A 12,660-nucleotide genomic window follows, 5' to 3' on the forward strand; every position below is an offset into this window, starting at 1 on the left:
CCACCAGGATCTGACGGAGCAGGACGCTCCCCTGCAGACACTCTGGATTTTATCCTCCAAATGTCTCAGGCTTCTAAATATCTCTGTGAAGCTTCAATGGATATCGGCTCCCTCTTTGCCCGTATTTCGGCCCTCTCGGTCATTCAGCGCAGGGAGGTTTGGTTGAAGGTGTGGGATGCTGATGCTTCTTCCAAACGTTCCCTCGCTAACCTTCCCTTTGAAGGATCCAGGCTCTTTGGGGCCCAGTTGGACGAATTCATTTCTGCCTGCAACGGGGGGCAAGAGTACTCATCTGCCTCAACCCAGGTCCAAACGCCCCTTTCGATCTCGGGCTTCAGGGTTCCGGGTCCAGTCCTTTCGTCGTTTCTCCACTGCCAGGACGTCATCGTCCTCGTCAGCTGGGGGATCCCAGGACTCCCGCAAAAAGCCTTTCTTCAAACCCCAGCCCTCTTGGCGACCACGGGCACAGTCAGCCCGTCCTCCTGCTCCCAAGCAGCCCTCCGCATGAAGGGGTGCCCCCACCCCTCGTCGTGGGGGGCTGTTTGTTCTCCTTTCAACAGGTCTGGAGGGCTCACGTTCAGGACGCCTGGGCTCTGGAGATTGTGACGTCCGGTTACAAATTGGAGTTCGCGTCCAGTCCGCCGGAATGTTTTTTCCCTTCTCGCGTTCCGGGGGATCCAGCCAGGGACTCGGACCTCCTTTTGGCGGTCTCCTCTGTTCTGGACCGGGGTGTCATTTTTTCCCGTTCCCCCGGAGGAACAGGAACAGGTTTTTACTCAAACCTGTTCGTCGTTCCGAAGAAGGAGGGGTCGGTGCGTCCGATCCTGGATCTGAAGCTTCTCAACAAGTTTCTAAGGGTGCGGAAGTTTCGCATGGAGTCCCTTCGCTCCGTTATTGCTTCTCTGCTTCCAGGGGAATTTCTCGCGTCTGTGGACATTTAAGACGCCTACTTACACGTCCCGATTGCGAAGTCTCACCATCGCTTTCTGCGTTTTGCCATCTGGGGTCGTCATTACCAGTTCGTCGCCCTGCCTTTTGGGTTGGCGACCGCCCCTCGTGTTTTTACCAAGGTTTTGGCGCCTCTCGTGGCGCTTCTTCGCACCAGGGGCATCTCGTTGTTGCCCTACCTGGACGACATCTTGATAAAAGCCCCGTCTCTTTCACAGGCCGAGGACAGCGTCCGAATCACCGTTCAATCTCTAGAACGGTTTGGGTGGCTGATCAATCTACCCAAATCCTCTCTGCGCCCTTCCCAGAGACTCTCCTTCCTGGGGATGGTTTTGGACACCTCGAGTTCTCGGGTGTTTCTTCTGGATTCCAAGTCCTCTCAGATTCGGCGGGCGGTGTCGCTCCTTCTACAAGCTCCGTGTCCCACCATTCGGGAGTGCATGCGGGTTCTGGGCCTTATGGTCGCCTCCTTCGAGGCGATTCCATATGCCCAATTCCACACTCGTCCGTTACAACAGTGGATTCTTGCCCTCTGGGACAAGACCTCTCGGGGTCTGGACGCTCCCGTCTGCCTGTCCCGGCAAGTTCGGATGTCTCTCCCTTGGTGGCAGGCCTCCCTGAACATATCATCAGGGAGGTCCTTCCTTCCGTTCTCCTGGACGATAGTCCCCACCGATGCCAGCCTCATCGGTTGGGGAGGCGTTCTCCGGAACCTCACAGTTCAGGGGGTCTGGTCGACGGAGGAATCCCGTCTACCGATAAACGTTTTGGAACTGAGGGCGATTTTCAACTCCCTCTCCCACTGGACTTCCCTCCTTGCAGCTCGGCCGGCGAGTGTGCAGTCGGACAATGCCACGGCTGTGGCCTATGTCAATCATCAGGGCGGAACGCGCAGTCGGGCAGTGATGCGGGAAGTGGCGAGGATCCTCCTATGGGCGGAGTCTCATGTTCGTGTTGTCGGCAGTGTACATTCCGGGTGTCGACAACTGGACGGCGGATTTTCTGAGCCGCACCAAGGTGGATCCAGGAGAGTGGTCTCTACATCCGGAGGTGTTCGAGGACATCTGCCGCTGATGGGGCCGTCCGGACGTGGATTTAATGGCGTCCCGGCCAAACAACAAGGTGCCGGTGTTTCTGGCCCGCGCTCGAGACCCAAGGGCGCGCGGAGTGGACGCGCTGGTGTCTCCTTGGCAGCAGTTCGGCCTCCTCTATGTCTTCCCTCCACTTCCTCTGTTGCCGAAGGTGCTGCGCAAGATCAAGGCGGAGGGGATACCGGCCATTCTCATCGCTCCGGATTGGCCTCGCCGCGCCTGGTTCTCCAACGTCGTCCGAATGCTGGCGGACGTTCCGTGGCCTCTTCCCGACAGAGGGGATCTCCTGTCTCAGGGGCCGCTCTTCCACCAGAATTCACGTCAGTTGCGTTTAACGGCGTGGCTATTGAGACCTACATCCTGAGGAAGAGAGGCTTCTCTGATGCAGTGGTGAGAACCATGATCAGGGCTCGGAAACCGGCTTCTTCCCGGATCTATTATCGCACCTGGAGGGCCTATCTAACCTTTTGTGAGAAATCGGGTTTTCCGCCACTTCGTTTCTCTGTCCCAGTGGTGCTGGCCTTTCTACAGTCCGGCCTTGAGGTGGGGCTGTCGCTCAGTTCTTTGAAGGGTCAGGTTTCGGCCTTGGCGGTCTTTTTTCAGAGGTCCATTGCCTTTTTAGGGCCTGTGAGAACCTTCCTGCAGGGGGTGGCACATTCGGTTCCTCCGTATGTTCCTCCCTTGCCCCCCCTGGGATCTCAACTTGGTCCTGCGCGCCCTTCTGGAGGCGCCATTTGAGCCTCTGAGAGAGGTCTCCCTGGTCTTCCTCACCTGGAAGGTGGTTTTTCTGGTGGCCATTACCTCCATCAGGAGGGTTTCGGAGCTGGCCGCGCTTTCCTGTCAGGAGCCTTTTCTGGTCTTTCACCAGGATAAGGTGGTGCTACGGCCGGTTCCTTCTTTTTTGCCCAAGGTGGTTTCTCCATTCCACCTTAACGAGGATCTTGTCCTGCCCTCTTTTTGTCCTTCTCCGGCGAACCCCAAGGAACGTGCTCTCCACTCCCTGGACGTCGTCAGGGCCCTGAAAGTGTATCTGGGGGTTACCGCCTCTTTTCGTCGTTCGGACTCCCTCTTTGTGATTCCCGAGGGGTCTCGTAAGGGTCTGGCGGCTTCAAAGGTTACTGTGGCGCGGTGGATCCGTTCCGCTATTGCTGCGGCCTATCGCGCTCGTGGTCAGGTTCCCCCGTCGCGGATTACCGCTCACTCCACAAGGGCAGTGGGAGCTTCCTGGGCCAGACGCAATCGCGCCTCCGCCTCCCAGTTGTGTAAGGCTGCCACTTTGTCGTCTTTGCATACGTTCACAAAGTTTTATCAGTTGCACTCGCTGGCCTCGGCTGATGCTGTCCTTGGACGCAGGGTATTGCAGGCTGTGGTGCCCGTTTGACTGCTGGACGTTTCTTCTCCTGGTGGTGGTGGATTTTTTCCCACCCCATGGACTGCTTTTGGACGTCCCATGGTCTGTGTCCCCCAATGGAATGTACGAGAAAAGGAGATTTTTTGTGAAACTCACCTGTAAAATCTTTTTCTCGTCTTTTTTCCATTGGGGGACACAGCTCCCGCCCATTTTTTTTCATTTATGCTCAGGGTGTGTTGGTGTGATGGTTTCCATTGTGCTTTTTTCCGTTCTCCTTCTCCTACTGCTTTTGCAACGACTGAAGTCCTCCTGGAGGTGTCTGGGGGTATAGCCCGAGGAGGAGGAGCTTCGTTTTTGCATAGTGTCCCTCCTAGTAATACCTCTAAGCTATACCCATGGTCTGTGTCCCCCAATGGAAAAGACGAGAAAGATTTTACAGGTGAGTTTCACAAAAAATCTCCTTTTTTTGCGGGGCAAGTTGTACTTTCCACTGCCACCATTTAATATTGTATCGGTATTAAAACGCAAGAAAAATAGAAGTGTGGTATCGTTGTAACCGTACTGACCTGCAGAATGAAGATAACAGGTCAATTTTACCAAATATTGCGTTTTTTCCCAATTATCCCCCATTTAAATTATTTTTTTTCGCTTCCTACTACATGGTATGCAACCGTAAATGGTGCCATTAGAGCATAAAGCTATGTGAATGGAAAAATAAAAGTTAGGACTATGGGAAGGCAGGGAGTGAAAAACTAAAACGCAAAAAAAGGAAAATCCTCAAGGTGTTAAAGTGGGTTTTGGCAATTTTCTTAAAAAATAAAATAAAATTTGCTTCTAAGCCTTAAAAAATGATGCCAAAATTAAGTAGACATATGGGAAATGTAAAGTAATTATTTTATAAAGTATCACTATCTGCCTTAAAAGCAGAGAAATTCTAATTTTGAAAATAGCGAATTTTCCATATTTTCTGCAATTAGATTATTTTTTTTTTTTTTTATGCATAAAGGTAAAATGTATCGACTAAAATTCACCACTAACATAAAGTATGATGTGTCATGAGAAGGCAATCTCAGAATGGTTATTACCAAATAAACTGACACGTCAGATTTGAAAAATGGGGCTCCAACATTTGGTCCAAACTAGCTGTCGCTTGAAGGGGTTAATAGGGTTGACCATGATGTGTTACAATGGAATTATATAGGATCGCATATAGCTTGTTCGTGTCTGTCATACAAGAACGACCCTAGGACTTTTATTTTTGATGTCCCTGGTATTATTCTACTTTGTTGCACGGATCTGTACAGTCTGCCTTACCGCATAGACTGTGTATTATTGCATTGGTTTTGATTGCCCTCCACACATCTGTAATCGACATGATTTATTATGACGATGAGACGTTTGTATTTGTCTTTCCTAATTTTCTTAAATAAAGAATTACAATATTATTATTATTTTTTTTATAAAATAGGGTTGATCATGCTAAAGTGATTGCTTGAAAAATCAGGCATGTTTTCATGTATTTGACCCATTTCTATTTCTTCTGCTTACCAGGCTATACAAACACCGAAAACAAAAGTTGCATCACATAATAAAACCGCAGCAACCCCATCGCCAGCACCACTTATTGCTACCAAGGAGAAGACTCCTGCATCCAGGAAAGCCAGAGTTTCCCAAAACCCATCAACTGACACTTCTGAAACCATTGACTCCTCAGATTATGACAATCCTCCGCCTGCTCAGGTACAGTATTTGTTAATGGATTTGAACATCCTAGTGGCACATAGCTAACCGTTCAATCCGAGGTTTTGTTTGTTTAAAGTTGCAAATTTGTATTATGTACCACAGCAGTCTTTAATTGCTTCATCCTAACATGCATTTGGTAGGTGGCCATGAAGTGTGGGACAGATGTGCGACTGCAGGATCAGACTACTTAGGGGGGAATTTGTAGCCTGTTGCCATGGAGTCATATGGGTCTGCCTAGGAGCTGTATGCAGGAAACAATAGGAAATTGTTAATTAACCAGACCCATACCCTTTACCCTGCTTCCTGATGCATTTTCCTTTTTTTTTTTTTACACCTTCTCCTTAGTAGCTGTGTCTTAGAAAGCCAAAACTCTCTTTGGGTTGATTATTAAATTAAATCTTTGTGCCTTTTTTTATTTATTTTTTTATACCCTGGAAAATATTAAATATTTTTTTTAATGGCACTCTGGTCCGCAATGTACGGGCACTGACTGCGTGGCCGCAATCTGGGAACGCAGACTCATTCACTTGAATGGGGTCTGCGATCTGCATCCGATGGTTCTTACAAATTTTTTTGTGGTGCAGAGACAGGGACAGAAAACCCTCTTAAGCACTCTGTAGTGCTTCTGGTCCGTGCCTCTGTTCCGCATCCTATCTCCCGGATTGCGGACCCATTCAAGCGATGCGGGCTGTTTGCAGGTCGCAATGTGGACAAGTCTGGGCAACAGCTATGTGCATGAGCCCTAATGCTTAAATTATGTCCTCTTTCCATAATGGTCTTGATATAGTGTGGTACTTGGTGACCTCATAAGGTCACATATAAACCTGTGGGGGCATTTAACAAAACAAAAAATTGCAGTTTTTTTTTCCCTGTAACTGGGGCTGACAAATTGGACCCAGTTACAGCGGGAATACCACTCCCTCAGTCTTTAACTGGGCTCTTTAGCCATACTGGGGTGTTCTCTGTTCCCTGGATCCCTGAATGTTCATTCACTGGTTGTCGGTTCAAATGTGACTTTGATGTTGCAGGAGGTTTTATTATTATTTTGCTTCCCCTGCTATTGGATTTTTCAGCAGTTCTTTTGGTTTTAGTTTAGGAGTTATGTTTAGCCCTACTGCAGAGCTCATCTGTATTATCCAGTGATGTAGAAGGCAGAGGAGATGAGCTAGAAGCTAAGTTCAAAGTGCAGTGGCCAGGTAACTGCAGCTCCACTTAGTCCTTTCTTCTTTTTTTTTTTTTTACATTTATTCCAAATGTAGACATTAAAGGGTTCCTTCGTACCTCAAACGACAGTAAAGCGGTCACTGCAACCCGGAACTGCAGTCAAAGGCAAGAAAGGCAGTCCTGTCAAGGCTGTAACAGACACCGTGAAGGAGAGCTCGGGCAGCATCAAAAAGGAGCAAGTACTGAACTTTGCCTAATGCTACATAAGTAGCCAGTAGTTTATACTATAAATGCTGCATGTCAGTCAGTAATTATTGCCTAAACATTGCTATGTCTTTACAAGAAAACAGATGTACCTGCTTTGGCAAAACACAAGATGTCTACAGCTATTCCTCCATTGACGTCCACTCCATCTGGAGACACCCCATCCAAGGGTAAAGCAGGGTTGCCCATGAGTCAAAAAGCAGTGAGGACAGCGCAAGCGTTGGTCAAAGAGAGCAGTGAATCTGAGAGCCATGGGAAGGTAACTGAACAGGTAATATATGGATAGGAAGTAGAATGAAATCTGAGATTATTGGATTTGTGGTTGCCAATTTAACAAATGTTGTCACCACTGTAGGTTGGAACACCAGCCCCAAAAAGAAACCGCTCTGTAGCCAAAACACCAAAAGCATCCAAAGAGAAAACTGTAAAGGCTGCAAGTCGCGGTAAAACTTCTGTTGCGCTGCCTGCAAAGGTGTCAAGCGAGTCTTCCGAAAGTAGCTCCTCAGACGAGAAGGCAGCTAAGGTACGTGCTGTTTGCTGTCATCAGGCTGAATTCAAGGGGTTTTCTGAGATTTTCATAGTGATGATCTATCCTCTGCATAGGTCATCAGTATCTAATCAGTGGGGGTCTGACACCCGGGACCCCTGTCAATCAGCTGTTTGAGAAAGTAGCAGTGCTCCTGTGAGCGCTGTGGCCTTCTCTTGGCTTTTCTTAGGCCAAGCGAAAACGCGTTCATGTGTCACATGGCCTAGGTCAGTCCTATTCAAGTGAATGGGACTGAGTGTGATACCAGGCACAGCTGCTATACAATGTAAGCTGTGCCTATATACTGATGGCCTATCTAGAGGATAGGTCATCAGTAGTAAAATCTCAGAAAACCCTTTTAATGCAGTGGTAGTCCGTCCATGGCCTTAGAAGTGTCTGTGTCTAGAGGTGTGCTTTTAAAGTAACTGTAAACTTGGTAAAAAAAAAAAATATGACTAGGGTATGTTCACATTCAGCAGGTATGTTTCAAAAATCTTTGCGACTGAGAGTTCCATTCCATAACTCTAAAATGAGAAAATGAAATGATGTTTCTGCAGCACGTGCATGGGTTTCTGAAAACTATATTCAGATAAAGGGGGCAGTTATAGCAATTTCTGCAACACATCTGCCATTTGTGAACTTGCCCTAAAGGTGGATTTACATTGGGCAACTAGTAGCAGATTGTTGGGAAGAAAGTGTTCCTTGCTGCTTCTCGTTAGGTGAAGGTGAAGAGCTGTAATTGCATGCAGCAATCGCCTCCACAGAGCAGTCACTATTGCGATCACTCGTCCTCATACAGACGCATTGTTTCTGAGCAGCATATCACTGTTTAGACCCCAAGATCTGCCGTCCCGAAAAAAATAATTTTCAAGCACAAAGGACAGTTTCACCCCATGAACAAGCGTTTCACTCGCCCTGTCTAAATCCACCTTAAAAGTAAAGAGATTATAAACTTGTCTCCATTGTTAGCAGCAGGATTGACTGCATGCTTCTGAAAAAATCCTGCAGAGCACATGGGGTTTTTCTTCCTTATCTGTTCATGGACAGCAAGGGACCTTGACAGGAATAGGATGTGTAAAAAAAATGGTTATGGTGATTAGCTGCGTGACTGATACTTTCCCATTGTGCTGGTCATCTAATAACGCTTATCTCTGAACTACTGAGAGGTCATAAACACTTATTTAAGCCACATTCTTATTAGTAAGATAAGACCTGAGCTATAACGAGTGTTTATAATGTTAGCTCCTGGTCTGACTGAAGAGAGAGGAAATCCAAAGGGTGCTTCTACAGCATTCCTGTACAGAAAAAAGGACGTCATATTTTTAATAAAGACCAATTGGCTCGAAAGGAGTACAATGCAATAATAAATGAATAAATTCCCCCCCCCCCCCCATTCTCCAAAAGGTGTACATAGCCTTTAACTACCGGATTGCATCCCCAGCTGTAGCCCACTTTGCATGCAAGTGTGAGTGCAGGAGATTTTGCTACCTGCGGAAAGTGGTCAGTAAAGTGAAGGTATGGTGTACGTTGCATCATGGGTGTAGGAACCCCAAAAAATCTGGCATTTTTGCTCACCGGGTATATTCTTATTCAGTAAACTGCGAGTTGTTTATATCGTTAAGGCTACTTTCACACTTGCATTCGGGGTTCCACTTGTGAGCATGTCCGCCTGGCCGAAACAATAATCTCCCCTTATATATAATTTGCTTACAGTTCTGAAGACTCAGGGGTGCTGGCTGGCTTGGCCGGGCAGGAGGAGTGTGGGAAACTGTGAGGCCTTTTTCTCCAAGCTGCTCCGGATCAGTGCTCTGGGCTCCAGGCTGGAAGTGGGCATTTTTCATTACACCTCAGGTCAGACCATCAATCAGACCCCCAATGTTAATCAGACCTCAGCTAACAGCCCAAATAAGATCCCCAATGTTAATAAGACCTCAGATCACACCTCAGCTCAGACCCCAATATGAATGACCCCCAATCAGACCTCAGATAAGAGCCCCATGTCTCATAGCAGCCCCTAGTGCCTCTCCAGCAGCCCCCCAGCGCCTCTCATCAGCCAATAACAGGGCCCCTCCATCATGTGCCAGTAATAACTGGGCCCCCCCCCCCCCATTATGTGCCAGTAATAACTGGGCCCCCCCCCCCCCCCCATTATGTGCCAGTAATAACCGGGTCCCCCCCCCCATTATGTGCCAGTAATAACCGGGGCCCCCCCCAATTATGTGCCAGTAATAACCATTATGTGCCATTCCCTTTGTACTAGGCCTGCACAATATATCGCCAAAGCAATCGCAATTAATCGCAATCGCCAATTGGCCGACCCAAAAATGCTGCAATTATATTACCATATTTTTCGCTTTATAAGACAAATCCCCCCCCCCCCCCCAAAAGTGGGGGGGAAATGGCAGTGCACCTTATAGAGCGATGGTTGACTTTTTAGTGGTTGACACGGATCTATGCTGCACAGCGCGGCCGGCGATACATCAGTTACAGTATGGGGAGGGGGGAGGGAGGAGGGGCTGGAGGCAAGTCGTTATTTTACTGAACAAATGTTCTTTTATTTATTCTATTTTATCTGTCCTGTGCAGTGCTATTAAGAAAATGGCAAGTTTTGTATTTTGTACTTTTGCAGTAATGCAAATATGTTATTTAATTTAGTAAAAGATGTTTTATTTTGAAAAACACTGCATTTCAGTTCTTGAGTTGAACATAACTACATTTCAGCATTATCAGTAATTTGTGTGTGCTTTTGCCTTGAAAATCAAAGCAAATAGACCTCTAGCACAATTCCCTTAAAATATCACATCTCATATCGTTATCGCAATTTTTAGGGCCCTAATTGCAATCGCACAAAATTCCCATATCGTGCAGCCCTACTTTGTACCCTACACTGATCATACAGCTCAGTGCCAGCCAGGGAGGGGGGGGCCTTCTTCAATTTTCATAGAAAAGGAGCCAGTTATATTACAAATGTATACACACATAGGTGGGGAGTACCAATTTTGACGCTCGGAACTCTCTCTCCCCTTTGGCAGGATGGCCATTTAGATATGATAGCCTGGTTGCAGCAGTGATATTTTCTTCTATGGTTTAATGTTTTGATCAAAATAGGCTACAAAGCAGACACCAACCGTGCAAACTAAACTGGAAAAGTTCTTCACGAAGCACAGCATTACTCCAGCAAAGACCAAGGCCAAAAGCACTGCTAATCTGCCTATGGCATTCCCTACAGACTCGGATGAGACCTCAGACGATGAGGAGAAGCCCGTGAAGGTACAGTACTGTCTTCTGTGAACACCTATAGCTCAAATGCACAGGCACATTACGGTGCAGAATTATTGCATATCCTTGAAGTGATCTTTGTTTGCCTTTTAGGCTCAGAATTGTGGGCTGATTCATTTCTTTATCTATCTCCAGTTCTCAGCTTTGACTTTGGGATGCAGACTTCAATATCTCCTCCTTAGACACAAATTTAAAACCTACCATTATGGCTGCCTATAGCCATCAGGAGGGGGAGCTTAGGGCATACTCTATACATTAAATGTAATATTTACAGTCTGCAATAAGCTCCCCCTAGTGGGAGGTTCCGGGCAAAGTTTTTTTTTTTATACTTATGCTATGCTGGAGATTAACAGCTGTTCTCAGGGGGAAAAAGACCTCTCAAGATACACTATGTGGACAGAAGTCCAGGGACACCTCTTTTAAGGGGATTTTTTTGAATATAGCAGAGCGCTGCGTCGGCTGTTCTCAGAAGTCCCATAGTGGTGAATGGAAGGGTGGGCATGTTTCTTCGGCATCCTCTCTATTCACTGCTGTGGGACTTCACAAAATAGCTAAGCATGTCCTCACAGGTATTTTTGAAAGTCCCATAGCAGTGCGCATGCGCAGCTGTCTGTCCGTTAAGGGCCCCTTTTGGAGATAGGTTCATGTCCCAGATGGGATAACCACTTTACTAAATTAAAGGGGCTGTCTCACTTCAGCAAATGGCATAGAAAGTTAATACAAGACACTTACTAATATATTGTGATTGTCCATATTGCTTCTTTTTCTGGCTAGACCCCTTTTTCCATCACAATATACACTGTTCGTTTCTATGGTTACGACCACCCTTCAATCCAGCATTAGTGGCCGTGCTTGCACACTATAGGAAAAAGTGCTGGCCTATTTGTGCTCCTATTGTCCTGGCCACCAGAGAGGTCAGTGCTTTTTTCTATAGTGTGCAATCATGGCCACTACTGCTGCACTGAAGGGTGGTCGTAACCATGGAAAACGGGGTCTAGCCAGCAAAGTAAGAAATATAGATAATAATACATTAGTAAGTGGTTTGTATTAACTCTCTACAAAATAAATGCCACTTTCTGAAGTGAGACAAACTCTTTTAATCAGAAAATTTTAAATCTAAAAACTGTATGGAGTCTTAACTAAGGCTACTTTCACATTTGCGCTTTACCTTTCCACTATTGAAATCCTTAATAGGATCTCAATAGCGGGGTGCAAACGCTTCCGTTTTGTCCCCATTCATTGTCAATAGGGACAAAACTGAACTGAATGAAACGGAGTGCGCCAGAATGCATTCCGTTCTGTTTGGTTTTATCCCCATCGTGGACAGAATAATGCTGCAAGCCGCGTTTTTCTGTCCGCTATGTGGTGCTTATAAAGACGGATCCGTCATGACACAATGTAAGTCAATGGGGACGGATCCGTTTTCTTTGACGCAATAGAAAATGGATGAGTCCCCCACTGACTTAATGGTTTTTTATGACTGATCCGTCATGGCTATAGAAGACCTAATACAAGCGGATCCGTTCATGACTGATACAGTCAGTTGTATTAGGGTGCATTCACACATCCGTAAGTGTTTTGTGGATCCGCAAAACACTGACACCGGCAATGTGTATTCTGCAAAATTGCGGAATGGATGCGGACGTGTCAATGGACCCTAATCGTGACGGAAGCGTTTTTGCTGATCCCTGCCAGAGCAGGAAAAAACACAAGTGTGAAAGTGGCCTAAATTGTACATGTTCCTTTTGAAGGGAATCTATAAGCAGGTTTATGGAGCACAAACTGACAGACTCTATTTGAAAAAAAAAAAAATTTTTTTTTTTATTTTTTTTTTGTACAGTCATTTTCTTTTCACTAGTGATCAGATCCCGGGGGTCCTGGCATTTGTGAGCTATGGCTTCTCCCAACCACCCACGGATGATTATCAGCTTTCTTCCTATACTGCCGGGGGCACCAGGAGCTCTGGAATACAAGACTGCAGCAATTTGTTCTCCATAGAGCTGCTTACCAGTGATTGCACAAAAAAATCAGTGACCTTGCATTTGACGCTAGGTCTCAGACTGGGCACCATAAACCTGTGTCGAATTATTTTCAGTTTACAATTGACATGTTATGACACGAGTGCAAAGTTCCCATCACCATTTGGTGCTAGTTGTAGACCTAAAGTGGCACTTTTGTTATGTCATAGCCACGTGTCAAAAGTTTTAATTGGTGGGGGTTCAAGCACTGAAACCCCTGCCAATGGCTAGAACAAGGAGAGAGATGTGCTCACATCACTCTTTCTACTGTCTGTT

The 12,660-nt window shown here is 46.6% G+C and overlaps 1 protein-coding gene across 3 annotated transcripts in view; it reads left to right on the forward strand.

The window, feature by feature from the left end:
• The window catches only part of TCOF1 (treacle ribosome biogenesis factor 1), a 156,541-nt gene that overhangs the window by 99,194 nt on the left and 44,687 nt on the right, over positions 1-12,660 (forward strand). For all 3 annotated transcript variants that reach the window (XM_044281130.1, XM_044281131.1, XM_044281132.1), the window contains 5 exons: positions 4,942-5,130; positions 6,393-6,536; positions 6,641-6,832; positions 6,917-7,084; positions 10,196-10,357. In XM_044281130.1, coding sequence (XP_044137065.1) covers positions 4,942-5,130; positions 6,393-6,536; positions 6,641-6,832; positions 6,917-7,084; positions 10,196-10,357 — 855 coding nt within the window. The remainder of the gene's footprint in view (positions 1-4,941; positions 5,131-6,392; positions 6,537-6,640; positions 6,833-6,916; positions 7,085-10,195; positions 10,358-12,660) is intronic.

Source organism: Bufo gargarizans, chromosome 2 (assembly GCF_014858855.1).
Source record: "Bufo gargarizans isolate SCDJY-AF-19 chromosome 2, ASM1485885v1, whole genome shotgun sequence".
Classification (NCBI taxonomy): domain Eukaryota; kingdom Metazoa; phylum Chordata; class Amphibia; order Anura; family Bufonidae; genus Bufo; species Bufo gargarizans.